This window comes from Poecilia latipinna, unplaced genomic scaffold (genome assembly GCF_001443285.1).
Source record: "Poecilia latipinna isolate Pla-1442-1.1 unplaced genomic scaffold, P_latipinna-1.0 Scaffold661, whole genome shotgun sequence".
NCBI lineage: Eukaryota > Metazoa > Chordata > Actinopteri > Cyprinodontiformes > Poeciliidae > Poecilia > Poecilia latipinna.
In genome coordinates, this window is record NW_015113277.1 from 153,710 (window position 1) to 171,789 (window position 18,080).

General features: G+C 39.9%; 1 protein-coding gene across 1 annotated transcript in view; it reads right to left on the bottom strand.

Annotated features, from left to right (window-relative positions):
• The window catches only part of pcsk5a (proprotein convertase subtilisin/kexin type 5a), a 40,843-nt gene that overhangs the window by 2,349 nt on the left and 20,414 nt on the right, over window positions 1–18,080 (bottom strand). The window contains exons 22-36 of the mRNA XM_015044057.1: window positions 17,014–17,150; window positions 16,023–16,223; window positions 15,792–15,860; window positions 15,585–15,627; window positions 15,272–15,414; window positions 12,804–13,004; window positions 10,651–10,734; window positions 10,367–10,565; window positions 7,909–8,123; window positions 7,356–7,598; window positions 5,713–5,949; window positions 5,464–5,635; window positions 4,753–4,970; window positions 642–742; window positions 2–200 (exon numbers count right to left, since the gene is read on the bottom strand). Coding sequence (XP_014899543.1) covers window positions 2–200; window positions 642–742; window positions 4,753–4,970; window positions 5,464–5,635; window positions 5,713–5,949; window positions 7,356–7,598; window positions 7,909–8,123; window positions 10,367–10,565; window positions 10,651–10,734; window positions 12,804–13,004; window positions 15,272–15,414; window positions 15,585–15,627; window positions 15,792–15,860; window positions 16,023–16,223; window positions 17,014–17,150 — 2,462 coding nt within the window. The remainder of the gene's footprint in view (window position 1; window positions 201–641; window positions 743–4,752; window positions 4,971–5,463; window positions 5,636–5,712; window positions 5,950–7,355; window positions 7,599–7,908; window positions 8,124–10,366; window positions 10,566–10,650; window positions 10,735–12,803; window positions 13,005–15,271; window positions 15,415–15,584; window positions 15,628–15,791; window positions 15,861–16,022; window positions 16,224–17,013; window positions 17,151–18,080) is intronic.

The window sequence follows — 18,080 nt, forward strand, 5'->3', positions numbered from 1 at the left end:
CCTCGAGTCTCGGTGCAGTTACAACAGTCCTGCTTTGGCGTTTCCGTGCCCTTCCGCTCCTCATCGAGGCGGCAACACAGCAGACAACGCCCGCCTGCTTCCAGGATCGCCTGAGCTGAACAGGAAGTGCAGCTGGACGGCCCCGGCCCCCGACACTCCTGGCAGGAGTCGTCGCAGTCTTCGCACGAGGCGTCCAATTCCTGCTGAGAGACGGAAGTGGTTGAAGCAAGGCGTAGCTTTTTCTTTTCATTCATTATTTTTTTAATTAATTAATTTTTTTTTTTTTTTACTTTTAGCTCGTATTGTCAAGCTTCCAAAGCGTTCTTTAAAGATCTGAGTAGCAGCTTCTCTCCATGAGTCAATTAACATGCATCGGTACCTATCAAACAGTCTCAATCAGCAACCTCGCAGCAGGAGCAGGGCGATTTATTTAGAAAATGAGTCACTGCAATAAATTTCACTCTGCTGTTTGAGTCTGCTTTGGGTAGAGCGAGGAGTCTGTTTGAATCACATTACATGGTACCTGAGGCCCAAACATTAGCGATTATTTTGGTGAAGTACTAGGGGAATCTATTTTTAATTAAAAAAAAATAAAATAAAATTAATTTTAGTGAAATTAAAGCCTGGAAAAGTGAGGTTACCTTTACAACGGGGTACTGGCCAATATCGCACATGGACTCACACCGTCCGTCTGACAGCAGGTAACCAGGGAAGCATGAGTCACAGGACTGGGAGGCTTTTCCTGCACACACACATTCATTGAAAGGGTAAACAAGGTGATCCTCTATATTCTAGATCTTAAGAAAAATCGCAGAATTCCAGCCTTTAATGAGTAATTTTGTTGATAACCCCTATCAGTTCAGTAATAACACTTCTATGTCTTCAGTTTTCTACTGCGGGTGTTCAGAATTGTCAAAATACGAGTTAAAACGAGTGCAACGCACTGCAAAAGTTCTCACAGACCCTGAATGTTTTCCCACATTGTGGCACATTGCAAACACAAACTTCTAGCAGAAAATTGTTGCCTTATTTCCAGCAATTTTTTAAAAATAAGCTGATATCTGAAAAGTGTGGAATGCATGTATACATTTTCAGCCTGTTGTGAGACAAAACTTTGTAGAAACACTTTTTGCTACTATAGCGACAAGAGTTTCTGGCTGATTCCCGACCAGCTTCGTACATCTGTTTCCTTAACATTTGGTTCAGTGCAAAGTATTTGAGTATGGTAGTGAAAATATCACACTAACGAAATGTTCTTTTATTATAAAGTAAAAGCACATGGGAAGTTGGCTGGAGCTACACACAGGGCAATCGCAGAGGTCATGTTACATTGGAAAGAAGAATGGCCGGAAATTCGGTCTCTACAAAGACTTTTACCAGCAGTAGCAGCTAAATTTATTTGGGAAAAGATTAAATGTAATTTTCCTCGTTCCACAAATGTACTGCCTTATGATGGTTTCATGAAATCCCAACACTCTACAGTTTGTGTTTGAGCACTTTTCAGAGGGTGAGATCATTGGTCAAGACACAGTAAATCTTTCCTTTTACTACACAGTATCCTTTACGCCAGTCGGATTGTCAGTTTTTCTCATAAAGCAAGTTAATTTGTGATTGTTTGAAAATGAACCTCTTGTTCATTTCTTTATGGTGCAGCTTAGATGCACAGTTTGTACAGGACTAAACCTTATCAGACTACAAAAGCCAGGAAGATCTTCACTATTGTACACTCAGTCTGTTTCTCCTTGAGTCCCTTTTAGTCTGTGCTAAGCACTGAATGTTTGGGTCGTACCACGAGCCTTAGCGCTCCGAGGATTCGCTGACAGCTAGCAATTTGCATGCCAGTTATGCAGACTATTTTGCTGATGCTATCGCATTATGATTAGGAACTGAACTGCTCCTAATGTTGCTCACTTTTTGACAGATGCCTTTGTGCAATCATTATGATTCACTTCAACTGTCAGCGGTATAATTGTTTAAGTAATTCGTTGCCTATTTTCTGGGTCATTTATAATATTCCAAAGTGGTACAAGCTCAGTTTCACACGAAAATATGCAAAAACCAAGTTCTTTCATTTCTGTAAATCGTTGTATTTTCTCTCTCTCCGTGTGTGTGTGTGTGTAATCTATGACCCACTTATAGTAAAACGTTTTTCTGTCTATCTTAAACATTTTCTTGCTGTAAGCTCACGAAGATTAAAAAAAAAAAAAATGATGTACAAGATGTAACAAATCTCGCATGTTCCGTTTTAAATCAGGTGAGGAACGGACAGAAACAGGAGGCCTAAATGCCAGTAGGAGTGATTAGTGGATCTAATTAATTAAATGCCCTGAAGCTGTAAGGGAACTGTGACTGGAGGAGGAGAAGAGGGAAAAGTAAGCAAAGAGTAAGTAAAACTTTGTTTTTATAGCATCTTTCAAGATGTAGATCACAAAGAACTAAACACTGAAAACCCCTTAAAAAACCAAACTAAGTACACAGAATATTTAATGTGAAGCAATTGTAAAAGAAAATCTGAATAAGTAGCTTTTTAAATGCTCGATAGAATCCAGTTGCCTCGAGCTAAAGGGGGAGAGGTTTCCAGAGTCCTGGGGCGACTGCTGAGAAGGTTGTGTCGCCTTTAATTTTCAGTCTCGGCACAACCAGCAGGCCTTGGTCACATTGCCTTAGGGACGTGAGCACTGGGAGCCCTTTTAAATGACAGCTACGATCTTAAATTGTACTCAGGAGTTGATGGGGAACCAGTGCAGCTGGACAAGTAGCAGTGTGATATGACAGATAAGAGCTGAAAACGGGGAAACGCTGTAAATGTGACCACACGTAGGATAAAGAAAGAAAGAAATATATAGAAATATATACCAGGCTTTCAGGGCTGGTATTTTTCTCAGATAGACGCAATGATATTAAAAGTCAGAAAACCTAAATACAAGTTAAAAGGTACAACTTGTAAGAAAGATCCTTTGTTACTCAGATTGTAACAGAGGATCTTAGATCTTGTTGTAGGTTTTGGGTTTGTTGTGCTTCCACTTGCAGATTACCTTCAAGGTGACCACAAAAGAATTTGGTCAAGTTTAGATCCTTACTTAGAAACTTTTGCAGAAATACTTTTTCCAGCTTATCTTTCAGGACTTAAGTGTGTAGAACTCTGGCGAGTCTATCAACATGTGAATGTAAAAAATAATCTGCAGATAATTTACAGTGACTCGAAGTTAAATTAAAAATTAAAACCTGCTGGCCTCTTTTTGTTGCTTCCTCCTGACTTAGCAAAGCTAGATTATCAGACGATAGTACAAGAATTATATGGCCAATTCTTTTAAGTTTTTTTTTAACGTATGGAGTTGAAAGAATATTTCCACAACAAATCTTTTTTATTTTTTTATTTTTTTTGCATCCTTCCTGCTTCCTGCTGTGGAGCGTCTTCAGCTCAGAACCTCCGGCTGTGAAGCACACGTGGATCTCTGAAAGTCGGTAGCGATGAACTGTCCACAAATTGTCAAAGAATATACTGAGTATGATTTTGTCTCCTTTCTGATCTCCAGGAGGAATGACCATTTAAAACAGAGGAAATCAGGTGAAGTGTGAGTGCAGACAGAACCACCATCCAAACGCAAAGAAGAGGAGGAGCAGAGCGAGAAACACAAGTGGAGAGACTTTGACCTAATTCTTTTCACCATATCTTTATGCTCTAATGCCAATTTTCGTTCTTTTGTGCTTTCAGTTGCTCCTTTTGCTTAACCTGGAAACTTTAATAGCCATTTTGCCCATGGTTGAATTATGTTAAAAACGAGGGTAAAACGAGGTGCAGACCAGTTTGTTGTTATAAAAACAGAATAGTTTTGAAGTTCGAAGAAGTTAAAATTGGCCTGGTCTCCCTAAAAAAGTGGGGCAGGCAAATTTATGCCTCCGGTGGTTATAATTGGCTTTAGTCTGACAGCAATTCGTCTGTCAGCTTATGTACAAAGCTCAGTTTTAATGGTTGGGGGGGGGGGGAAACAAAACATGTTCTGTTTTCTATTCTTTACTGAGTTTTTCATCTGTTTGATTCAGTGGGGAATTCTGGATGCAAATCTCCATTAACACCTGGGTCCAAAAAAAGGCATTTTAATTTTTACAGAAAAGCCTCTTCTAAAAATCGCTCACGGGAATGTTTCAGGAGAGATTTTTATTTTCTTTCTAACTTTCACTTAAGGACAACACACTTTTCCCAAATTCAAACTGTAGGTGGATGGATCTGGATGAATGACTGGATGGATTGTTTAGACATGATCTATTTTCTACATGAATTCTTGTGAAAATGAAAATATTCACAGCAGTGCTTCAACAAATTAGCATGCTCAACTCAGAACATTTGAGGTTCAACTGTATATTTATATCCATCCTTTACTATAAAGGTAATGAAATGGTTGCTCCAATTAGCAAGAGCTTCCTGATTTCAGAAGTTAAAAGTCGGTGGCAGAGGTGTAAAAGACAATAGAAATGGCCAGATGTGTTTTCATTAATGAAGGTCTGGTTCCACTAAAACAATTATTTACTATGACATACTGTAGGGAAATTAAAAAGAACCGCATACCAATCAAACCATTAGATTAGGTTTTGGTTTACATTAGTGTGTCCAAATAAGACCCCCTTGACATGTGGGACTTCACTAAACTACCAATTTCCCATTTGGAGGCCACTGAGAATGATAAAGTATTCTAAATGTTTTTTTTTTTGTAATATTACTTAACAAAAAGACTATAAAATAGATGCATGTACCGGAGCATGCTCTGCAGCCAGCGTTGCAGGGTTCGCAGGTCCTGTGTGCAGGGTCGTGATGGTAACCCAGAGGACACGACGGCAGGCAGCGGCCTTCTTTCCGCAGGTAGACGAGGCCCGGAGCGCAGCTCTGGCAGCCGTCCTCGCCGCCCTTAATGCACTCGCTGCAACTCGGGTCGCACTTCTCACAAATCTTTGAGTCAGGGTTTCCATAGTGACTGGAGGACAGATGGCGAAAGTTATGATAGATTAGATTCAATTAAATGAAATGAGGTTAGAGCTTTCCCACGGGAAATTCCCTTTCACAGCCTCACATATAGTTAGACTCATCCCGCGCAACCAAGATATGACAAGGAAAAACAAACAACAGAGGGAATGCAGTCATAATGAAAATCCTCAAGTCACTGATGAGGGCTGTAGCGTCGTCCGCGCGCATCTCTGATGGTATGTAGCCTCCGTATCCTGTTTGCTTTCACTTGGGTATTTAACTGCACATCAATTTTCCGCCACATTAATTTTGTCCCTCTCAGTTACTGCGCTGGGCCTCATAAAGGAACATTTAAATCCCAAACTAAATTAGAATGCAATTAAAGAAACCTGTCTGGTGATCTTTTAGCGTCCACAATGACATTTCGCGTCCGGGCTGATCGTTTATTAAGAACGACGCTAATGAACGAGCAGGTCAGCACGACAGTGAGCGGGTTCAGCTACCCGTGCTGGCACGTCTTCACACACTCCTTGACCTCTCGGAACAGGTGGGCTTTGCAGGTGAGGCACTGGTGGCTCTGCTTTCCGACACAGGACTGACAGGAATCGTGGCATGGCTTGCATTTCGACTCCTCCTCGTAGTAGCCCGTTTGGCATTCGTCCACACAGGTGCCATCTGCAACCGACACACGCATACACATATTGCAAAAGCGCTAGACCTCTGTGAATGAACTCAAATCAAACTGGACTCACTGAACAGGAGGTGTCCCTGATTACAGCTCAAGCAGTGGGTTTCGGTTGGACCTGAACACCTGTAGCAGTATTTATGGCAAGGATGGCATTCCCCGTCCTCGTCTGCGTACTGGCGAGGCGAACACTTGTTGGCCAATGGGAGACAGCGGTTGTAGCCGTCCAGCCTTTGACCCGTCCTGCAGCTGGTGCAGGAACCCATGTGGGGCCCAAAACATGTGAGGCATGATGCGTCGCAGTCTGGGAATATGAAAGTAATAATTACTCAATCAAAGGATGTCACCAGTCCATATGGCAACTACGACGGGGTATGTAAAGCCTTACATATGAAGGGGATTTACAGTCAGAATTCAATATTCGAAGGTTTTCAGCATTCTGTCACCTTACAAATACAAACGTCAATGTTTTTCACGGGTATTTTCTAAAAGGATTTTGTGAGACTGTGTTTTTTTTTATTTTTATTTTTTATTAATAACAGGTGTGGAATCAAAACCCAGATGGACGTGTCGAGTACCAATAACATACGGGCCGACCGCCACCTCTGCTGCACACGCAAACCACAACAAAGCAGTGCAGAGCTGTGAAAAACACATCGCTTGCTGTTCAGAAATATGTTATTTAAAAAATATAATCTGAACACTTTTATTCACACCTGCTTTACTATGAAGTAACACCCCAGAAAGTTAAGGGATGAAGTTGGGGAGACATTTTAAACAGGTTTTAAAACAACATCTCCAATCTTTTATTCAAAATTAGACAGAGCATGGCACTGGCTGACAACCTAAAGATAGTAGGGAAAAGAAGAAACTAGCAACAAACTGTCCCCCTAAACACACAACCCCACAGTAAAACATGGTGATTACAGCTTCATGTAGGTATGTTTATTTTAGCAGCGACAGGAAAAGTAAAGGGCAGATGGCCAGGGCTAAACACAGATCAATCCTGAAAGAAAACAAGTTCATTCACATAAAATCTCTGTAAATTAAAATGGAGTTTGTGATTCCGAAAGAGACCGAATTTGACGAGGTCTAAAGAATACTTTTTCAAGGCGCTGCGTACTTATTTACTACACAACTTACCCGGCAATTTTTACTGGTCGTGGTTTAAAAATACCCTCTGTGTGCAATATATTCTGTATCATAACAGTTTCGCAGCACAGCAGTGCTTTTCCCTTTAAATATATTCCTACTGGCAGATCCTTTCAGTAGCAACTAAAGTAGGCATTGCCTACATTTTTTTCCTTTCAGGTATACACCATCCTCTGTGTTTTTTGAAAAAAACAAAAAAACAAAAACAAAGCCAGAGCGGTGTGTCTTCCTCCAGGGAACTGTCAGTGGTATCACTATGCAGTTCCAACGTTTGACAGCTGCCTGTTAACCGTCGGAAAAGGGTTGCTATTTTAGTCTGAGCCATCGTCGAGAAACACACTGAGGCAAAGTAGAGAATATAATTGAGGGTATGCATGAAGGGTGCACTTCTGGCAGAAAACTCAGTTGCAGAGGTGACAAATGACTTTGGCGTACTTTGAGTCGCAGCAGAATGTTAATTAGACGAGGAGATTTTCCTGCAAATGCATCCATTTGAAGTCCTCTCTCCTGAAAAGCCTTTTGCGCAAATGTGCGACGCGATGTTTTGCATCGACTTACCTATGCACTCTCCTGTAACTGCATTCCTGTACGTGTCCGAGGGGCAAGGTGCCAGACAGCCCCCGTTGTGCAGGACGGCCTCCGGGTCGACGCAGGCATCGCAGTCATTGCTGTCGGGGCCGTCGCAGAGAGCACAGTCGGCGTGACAACGCAGACACTCCCCTGCTTCGTCGTCCTCAAAGAACCTCTCTGGGCACTCCGGCACACATTGGCCTTCGTGGAGAAAGTGGTACTCCTCGCAGCCTGCAAAGAAAGAGGACAGCTTTCCAAATAAATCCGTGAGCAAAAATTATGCCTGATATATTTTTTTAAAGAGAGAGAACAAGTTGAAGAAACATCATCATCTGTCACACATGAAAAAAAGATGTCCTTTTTTCATATTTTTTTAAGACGAAAAAAGGACATCTGTATATTTTGATTTTATTAGATAAAAAAGGATTAAAAAAAATAAAAAATAAACTTATTATGAACAAAATCTGAAATTCTACTTTCTAGCTCTATAAAAGCTAAAGTTAAAAATGAGTTCCTACAAATTAATGTCATGTTTCCACACCTGTGCATTGTCCAAGGGGGTCACAGTCCTGACAGGCGGGTGGGCAGCGACGGCACTCCTTGCCCTGGACAACGTGTGATGGAGGACACTCTTCCACACACTGGTGATCATGCAGGAGGAGAGGCTCGTCGCAGGTCAGGCAGTGAGTGGCATTTTTCTCACAGGACGCACAACCAGCCGCACAGCTGAGACACAGCTGGCCTGCAGAATAACCCCTGCAGAGATTTAGACGGATGTCAGTGGGCCGATGGTGAAAAAAAATAAACTAAATAATAAAAAAAATCACATTGATTTTTATTATGTGTTTTGGGGAGGTACACTCATTATATTGAAATTTTATGTAACAGACCCACGAAAGAGTGCGTCCCTGTGAAATAAAAAGGATGATGCGTTGTTTTCTAAAACGTTCTAAAAATGCAGCCTCCCTGAGCCTCTGCTTTGCAGAACCACCTTCTTCTGCAGGTCTTTTGCTGTTTTGCGGATCTGGAAATGTACATTTTTGCTTCTTTTTTTTGTAAAACACTTAAAGCTTAGTCAGATTGGATTAACAGAGTGTGAGCAGTAATATTTAAGCTGCCACAGATTCTCTGGTATGGACTATTCTAACACACACATATATATATATATATATATATATATATATACACACACACACACACACACACACACGTCTTTATTCAAACCATTCTGCTGTGGTCTTTGCTGTACATTCAGGGTTTCTGTCTTGATGAACACGGTCAACCACGACTTTCTTCTGGGCACCACACCACAACGACTTAGTATGTCAGAAACAAATCTGACCAAACAAACCTGCAGTCTGGATCTTTACACAAAACTCTTGGCTGTTTCCATAGTTACTGATCTCCCCTTTTGTGTCTTGGTTGGTTTGAAATTCTGCCACATGACATCTTGAGATGTTTAAAGAATTGGATGCTGATTTATGATACAATTCTGCTTTTAACAACTCTGCAAATTTGCTTCTGTGTTCTTTTGTCTTCATAATCCTCTAAAAAAAGCCTCTTATTACTTCACAGAACAGCAGTAAATTAGGTGACTGCTTAAAGTAATGTAATGTACTGGATTGTTTTAGCTGTATTGGAATAAAGGGGATTGAAAAACAAATGTGTTCTACACTTTTCTTTTTCTTTTTTTTTTGTAAAAAAAACAAGCAAAAAAATGTTGCAAACTGTTTATCATTCTGCTTCCACTTCGCAATTTTCCACGTTTACGCATTGGTGTGAAATCCTAATAAAAGTCAACGAAGTCTGTAACGATAACGAGACGAAAGTGCGTTTGAGTACTTCTACGAGACAATTTATATTCCGACTGTGTTTATTCTCCTGCATCAGCAAAATTATATCTCTTCAGCATCATCCTTAACTCAATGAAAACGCCTGGAAAATAACATGTGTTGAGGAGAATGAAGCTACACCCATAAATTGTTGTGTTTTGGTTTCATTTATTATACTATTTGACTTCTATTGCATATGAAAAGATCAAAGAATCTGTCTTAAGTGCTGCTGGGCTACACAAGCAAATGGACGTGCACCATTTACTCCCACAGCTCTTCAATAAAGAAGGCAACTAACAATTTATCAAGTCAAACACGAGCCTGACTGTGTGGAAATGTGGTAGAATTTGAATATGATAAGAGCTGCATGTCTAAACCAGACCTGTCAGTGCTAATGGAGCGCTGGGAACTATGTCTATGTCTGGGAACATCACAGTTTAATGACCGATAAGATAGGGAGAAAAAATTACGACAAATATGTCTGCACACGTGAATTAAATATCGATTCTGATGTAAATACACCATATTACTTCCTGCAATCTTAATTTTTTTTGGTAGCACTTTATTTGAAGGGGGGTGAATAAGACTGTCATGACACTGTCATAAACATGACATAACACCTGTCATGAACATGAATAAGCCTTCATCAATATTTATGACTGTTGTCATAAAGCGTCATTCGGTAAATTATGACACTTTTAATATAAAGTTGACATTACTCAAAATGTCTTTGTTATGACAACTTGACATTAACCAAGAAATCATTACTGTTCAAACTTTACCTTTAATTACATAAAGTTACCTAATTTTTAAAGTGCAATCAGTAATACTTTTATAACAAATTTATATCAGTAATGATTTCCTGGTTAATGTCAAGTTGTCATAACAAAGACATTTTGAATAATGTCAACTTTGTATTAAAAGTGTCATAATTTAGCGAATGACACTTTATGACAACAGTCATAAATATTCATGAAGGCTTATTCATGTTCATGACAGGTTTTTATGACAGTGTCATGTCAGTCTTATTCAACCCCCTTCAAATAAAGTGTTACCATTTTTTTTTTACAAACGGATAAACATCAGCTGTCAAGCAGAGCAAGAGCGATAATTGTGAGCGCAGTTAAATGAGTCAGAAATTAAGCAGCAACAGGACACATTCCTGACCTGACACACTCTGTAACACACTGTCCGTTCTGCAGGAACAGCGGAACGCGGCGCGAGCTCTGACAGCGGCTGCAGCGCCGAGCGTCGGCGCACAGCGAGCAGCCCTGAGGGCAGGCCTCGCACACGCCGCTCAGTTGGCTGGCGAAGAAACCCGCAGAACACTTCGACACACATGTCTGCTGCATGGTCAGAAATCTCCCTGCAGCAAAAAGAGCTGGATGTAATGTGTTGCAACAGTTAAAACGTAAACCGGCAGATGCGGCACCGAGAGGTGATTGACAGACCTTTCCCACATTTGGTGCACTGGTTTTTCTCCGGTCCGGAGCAGAATTCACAGGATGGGTGACAGTCTTCACATACCCCATAATCTGAAGGGAAAACAAAGCAGAGATTACGGCGGTACACTCGTAATAAAGTGACTTTTTGTTAGAAAACAAGAGGAAGCCGAGTCCTGATCCAGGACCGTCATAGTAACTTAATGTGGATTTAGGAAAATGACTGTCAACAGAAAAGAAACTCACACAATTTAGGCATGAAACAGATTGTCATATTTATTATGTAACATCTTAGATTAATTTTAAACAATGACAAACTCAACTATTATGTGTTAAGGCATAACCTTCTGTAGCTTTATGTTTAAGATACAGTTTTTAATTGGTAAAAGGTCTATTAATCTGTTGAAAATCAGTTTTTCCAAGGCAACACCATGTTGAAAGTACCTCACTTAAGCACTGAGTTCATTTCAGGCACCAGGTGACACCTTCCTCCAGATTGGTAAAGTACATAAATGCAAAGCATCAGACAAACTTCATTTTTTGTGCTTACCTTGGTAAGCTCAAAAAAATGGGCTACAAGGTTTTATTCAAAGAAAACCTTGGGCTATAAAATCCATTCATACATACATTTTTATGGAGTGGAATCCAACACAATACACTTTCATCAATTTCAAAAGGAAGTCTTGGATGCGGAAGTTTGAATTTATCGCTGATTTTTGGAAATCCAAGCATGGTCACACATACACACACAAAACGCGTCTTGTGTGAATGAGGTTATATTTCCCTCACTAGCTTGACCACACTCTTTGAAGTCTCTTGGCATAAATATGATTGGACTTGACCACTATTCTTGGTGCAGATCAGTAAAATTATGTGAGTTCCTGGTTCCTAACTTGCATTTAAAGATAGTCCCTGAATGTTATGGTTCAGGTTAGGCCCATTCTAGTGTATCTTCTCCATTCAGGAACACTCAACTCTCATGCTTTGGACTCGATTGTGATTTAGAAAATAAATATGTTGCATGTAGAGTTGTCATTAGTTTCCTATCCATAGCTTCCTGTTTTGTGTTGGAGAGGCTGGCCTTTTCTTTTTTGTGTTTTCTTTACTTCCTGTTTTCTTCTGCAATTTGTGTCATTTTATTCTCTCTGTCTTTGTTCTCTGATTGCACTCTCAGCTGCTTCCACAGCTCATTTATCCCATCTGCTTCTTGTTCCACTCATCATATCTCTTTGGTGTATTTCACGTTGGTTCTTAAGTGACAGCTGGCTCATCTGCTCCATACTGCTCTAGTCTGTCATCGCCGTCCCTCCACATTCCTGGCTTGTATTTAGATTAATTTAGTTTTATGACCACATTCTTATGTTTATGGATATTTGGACCTTGGACTTTGTTTTCTTTTTGTATTATTAAGCATCTTTGTGTTTCTGCTCTACCTCTGCCATCATTTTGGATGAATTTTTGTTCTCTACTCCCACTACCTCTTCACTGCGTTCAAGTGTAAAATGCTGAGCTGAGATGATGTCAGAGAATTCGGAAGTAGTTCTCCTGCTGCTTGTATCGCTGGAGTCAAATAGCCCCATATCCTGATGCTACCACTACCATGCTTGAAAGATTGCTACCCTCTTTTTAAGTGTAAAACTTTGATTCCTCCAAGGATATTTTTTTATTACTGTAGCCAAACGATAAAATGTATCACTCTTTTTTTAAAGAGCATTTTTATTCTGCAACAAGAAATTTGCTAATTTAAAAGAAGTATTAGAATAAATGAAATAAAATAAGGCATTCATTGCCATGCTGAGTGTAAGTCAACTTTTCTTTTTAATCAGAACTGTATTTTTAACCTTTAAGTTACCTGTGCAGTTTTGTCAGAGTTATAAAAGCTCTTATAATTAAGAGTGCCCGCCTCACACTCATTTTTCTGTTGTTTCAAAGTTCTCTATGGAGGGAACAAAATGTGCAGCATATACAGTCAATTATTATAAAGTCCATCTGTTCGACATTTGTTCTGTTCCGAGTCCGTACGGTGGTACGGGGTTCAGGGACGGTGGCACACAGACCAATTACCCTCCGCTATTTCATTCCTGCCCCTCTGAAAGTGGCCAAATCCCTGCTTCATTAAGAGCAGACAGTCGGATTAGCGGAATATAAGTTATTAGTCTCACCGTTGAGAAAGGTCTTAATGGGACAGACCTCGCGTTCCGGCACGCACTCCCCGTTTGCGAGCGTCCTCCCCTCTTCACACGAGAGACAGTCTCCGTTCTCCGGGCCGCTACACGTGGCGCAGTCCGGGTGACACTCTTCACACTCGTTAAGGTCTTCATTGCCGTAGAAACCATCAGGACACACCGAGACACACTGCCCCTCTGGCAAGAGCGGGTGAGAAGATTGTACTTTGTGAGACAAGAGCTGCATGTAGCCCATTCCAGAAAAAAAAAAAAAAAAATCATAATTTCGGATTTTTTGGATGCTTCCAGTCAAAAAAGACATTAATTTATGATTTTACAGAATTGAGACTTTTTACATAATTGCCATATTTTAATCATAAATTTCAATGTGTTTTGTAAGGATTTGTCAATGCAAAATAGAAAGTAATTATGGACTCGAAGAAAAAAAAATTTTGGGGATTTATTTTCAAAGAAATGTAAAAAAATAAATAAATAAATGCAAAGAAAAAACATCCTTCAAAAAACAACAACCCCCTCCCCGGAAACTAAACACAATGATTGGTAGACTTGAACAACTATGATATTAATATCTAATTTAAAAGACACTGAAATGACATTTAACAGTCTAATTCAATTTTCAACACCACAGTGCAGAGCTGTATCTGTCTGAATAGGAGTATTAATTTTTCCTGTTTTGCTAATTATTGTCAAATAGATTTTTATGTGTGATGAAAGTGTCTGCACATCTCCCAAAGCACAACATCAAGTTTACATAAGAAAATATATAAGAGAGGAAAGACTTATATATCGATAAATAAATAAAACCAGGGATCTTTTCTCCACATTGGAATTCAAGCATCTCATTTAGAACGGTGACGACCTTCTGTGCTTTAAAATGTATCATATTCTCACTAGGGCTTATGGTTCCAGCATCCTTTTTTTTTTTATAAACAGGAAATTATAAGTCACCCAGTAGTTAAAAAATAAATAAATAAATTCCATTTTCACTCTGCAGTCCTTGTGAAATTCTTCCAGCAGCTCTGAGGGCATTTGAAATGTTAATTACGTCTCCAAACTTTTTTTTTTTTTATCCGTGTTCCTGAAAAGTCCCACTCCGTCCTCATCACATAACAAAGATACCACAGAGGACGAGGCGCTCTTCCTCAATGTTAAACGCTACTTACGAAACATCTCATTTCGTTGCCTCGCCCAGGAAACGCAAAGCTTCTAAATGAAGAATTTATAGAATGCTGACTATTGGTGCCATTTGTGACATGACGGCGTCAACAAAACGTAAAGAATAAATATAATACAAACAGGAAAGAGTTCCAAGTCAGTGAAGTAAACGTGAGCCATGAGAACCTCAGCTAAAGGTCATGAAAAACTTGCAATTTTGGACACACAGCCAGAGAAACACAGAAATGACACTGGAATGATGACAGCATGTGGGATTAGCAATCAAAATGTTTTGGGATGTGAGTTACAATTATAGAAATGAATTAAAACTGAAAACATAAGGAGAAAGTTAAAACGGACAGGAAACAGGATTGACCCAATTTGGAAGTGATAAAGAAATGATCAGAGACACATCCTCATGAAAGGCAACTTTATTTATGTAGCACGTTTCAGTCAGAGACAACCCAAAGTGGTTGCTAAATAGTATCTGGGGAAATTGTAGCCAAAAATGTGTAGATGCTCAATATAGTAATTTATTACAAAATTTATTTTGTTCAGAGTTAAAATATGCATAATAATATTAGCCCATAATCCAGTGTGATTTAATGAAACGGACGATGTATCATTGGTAGGTAACCAGCAAAGTAAAATTTGTGAAATTCAAGATGCTAATTTGAAAAAGGAACTCTTTATTTCTCATAAATATACGGTCTTACTGTGGGCATGATTGTGTATTTGTAGAAAGAGTATATCTTATAAAACACTGTCTTCCTTTGACATTCATTTTGCCACCATGATGGTAACTATAACACTGCGGGCATCTCCACCGAGATGAATATCTCCAAGTAGGGAAAGAGTGCATCTGTTTTTGTTAACATTGTTACTCCCTTCCATGTAGCCTGCTGTGCTTCGTCTCAATGTTTGTAACGACACATACATCCTCTGTGCACGTTTGCATAATAAACAATCACGCTGGATTTTTGTCTGGTGCACCTGTTTTTTGTTGACTCGGGTGAAAGTTGTAGGTTAATATTTGATGAAAAAACCCGATGATGGCCACTGGTTTCAGTCTTCTTGTTGAAGCCACCAGATTATTCTTTTTATTTTTAGTTTTTTAATCTCATATTTCATAAAGATTACAATCCTATGCTCACAGCTAAGAGGTGGCGCAAGAGAAACAAACCTGCAGCTGCAAAGATTCATTCTCATACTTAGGAGTGGGAATGAGATGTTTTTTTCACATGGCAAGGCCTGGTATTATTCTACATCTTTTCTATTTTAAGCCTTACCTGATAATAACAGGTCTGTCTCACACCAGTAGCACTCGTGCTCATCGCAGCTCATGCAGTTGTCTTCGCATGGAGCGCAGGTCATCTCCTCCTCCACGCTGTACGTCTTCGCTGGGCAGTTTCTGTAGCAGCCGTCCTGAAAGCTGATATTAAAAGCAACAGTCAATACATGCAGTCATGAGAACATAGAAACCCACTCAGCCCTCGCAGCCGAAAATAAGCCTTTTTCGGTCAGGTAAAGAGGCGAAATGAAAGGCAGACTAAAGAACAGAGGTGAGATCACACGCGGCAACAGCGAGGCACACTGCCTTACTTGTAAAAGCCCTCAATGCAGGACAGACAGTGCCTGGGGTTATCTGTTGAAAGCACAGGAAAAAACTCAGCCCTCCTTATTATATAGGAACCGTATGAAATGAAACCCTGTGCACTTGGGTCTGCATAGATTGACACGGCAGCTTCGTCTTCTGTAGGTTTTTAAAAAAAAAAACAACATGACCATTGCTACTGGACTGTGACTTACACAGGACACACTTCCTGCAGCCTTCCTCGCAGGGCATGCATTCTTCGTAATCTGGATCCTCCACCTCCCCTGAGAGCACGGGCAGCAGACAAAGTGACAGGAAGGGGGGAAAAAAAAAACAATCAGAGCAGAAGGCTGAGAAAGAACTGAGGGGTGGACACTACGTGATCCAAGGTCACAGATCAGACGTCTAGAGAGCTGCCTCATAAATAATGGAGTGACCTTCTCTACCTTCTCCACACTCCAGCTTCACACACCGCCCATCAGACACGTAGAAGGAGGAGTTGCACTGCAAGCAGTGGTTTGGGCTGGAGCAGAGCCGACAGTTTTCCGAACAGGGCTGGCAGGTTCTCTTACTTGTGTGGTAAAAGGTCTCAGGACAGGCGTCCAGACACTGACCTTGATGCAGGTAACGTTCCACTCCAAATTTATCTAAAGAAAAAGTAAAAGAAAAAACCTTTCAAAATACATTAGTGAATGAAATGTTGATTTAATTAAATTCCCCAGTCATATTTGCTGTCTTAGGTGATCAATCAGAACAGCTACGTATTAATTTGGAGTGATCCCTTCCTCTAACGCACATGTGTCAGACTCAATGCCCGGGGGCCAAATATGGCCTGACACAGCTTTTTATGTGGCCCTCTAGTCTCCAAATTACATCAATAAGTCCTTCCAGTTTTTCACAAATCTACAATATTCACACACAGTCAACAAATTTCCAATTTGTTTTTGTTCTGATTTTACTGCAAATTTTCTCAAAATTGGTCAAAAACACTGAATCCGTAACTGATACGGCGAGTCATAAAGAGTCACATTTAACATCATAGATTACCGCAAATATTGTCAAGATTCCTTACGAACTTTTCTAAATGCTCACCACAAAATCTGTAGTTTTGATTGCAAAAAAAAGAGAAAACTAAAACAATCACAAAATCCCGGACGAACAGCTATTTATTGATATTTTTACAGTTTAATTGGTTTTATCAATATATTCTGGCACAACCAGAATTCAGATTTTTGATGCGGCCCAAAATGAAAATGAGTTTGACACCCCTGCTCTACGGAGACAACTGGAATCTAACTGTGCCAGCAAAGGCTAAAACAAATACTACACAGAGGCCAGGGATTTTTTTTTTTTTTTTTTTTTTTTTTTTTTCAATTTGTCAGCCATCTGTTCAGCACACATGCCGACACAGAACGGTTTTCTTGTCTCGTCTCCTACCTGTGTCACAGCTGGTGCAGTTGGCAGGCCCTGCATCCTTACATGTGGCACATGTGTGGTCACACAGGTGACACTGTCCACCTGAGCGGTACTTGCCCTTTGCACATTCGGCCACGCAGCGCCCCTCTTCCAAAGCTCTGCAGCCAGCGAAGGGCAAAAAAAAAAAAAAAAAAAAAAAAAAAAAATAAACACATATAAATTATGTCTTTGTAAATGAGCCGAGCTCATTTACATCCCAGCATGCACCATATGGAACATTTACACAGATGTAACCGAGTGCGTTAAGAAGGATTTACAGAATAAAGTAGCTGAAAAGAAAGGTAGCATGAGGTAATTATTTGAAGTTTAAGTAACCTGTTGATATCCAATAATGTTCACTGATTCTGATTATGTGAATAATATGATGACCGCTAATGCATGTTTTCATAATAATTAGCTGTAATTTCAGGTTGCAGCATTTAAAGCTGAATTATTTCATGTTTATTTTTCATCTCCTTAACAATCCAAACTAAATTCAGTTCCTGCTTATTTAATCATCTTTGTATGAAAGGAGGTTTTTAAAGATAGAGGTCATGAAGTCATCACAATCATTGTGCCAATTATGTCATCGTCACACAGCACTTACAACGAGTCCACTGCTAGCTTATTTCTATCTGTTTGACTCTGCCTTGTTATGTTTGATCTAATAAACTTCACTTTAATACGGCTCCCATTGAATCTGCTTTAATTTACATATTTACTCCTTTAATTGTCAGGAAGCAAAACAAGGGAAAGTCAGGGAGACAAGCAGCACAATTTGAGCGGCATTTTTAATTGTGGCCACTACAAGGATGATGTTACTCTTTAAAAAAAATAAAAATAAAAAATCCTGATTCTGTTTAAACACATAAACTGAAAATTGCCATCTTGCCATTGTTATGGCTGTACAGAATGCATTAGGCCAGTGGGTCCCAAACTTTTTTCTCCTAGGACCCCCAGTGGTTTCCAAACTATTTCTGCCCCCCCCCCCCCCCCAACGTTTTCAAAAAATATGTGGTTGGGTTTAAGTTTGGGTTGGGGGGGGGGGA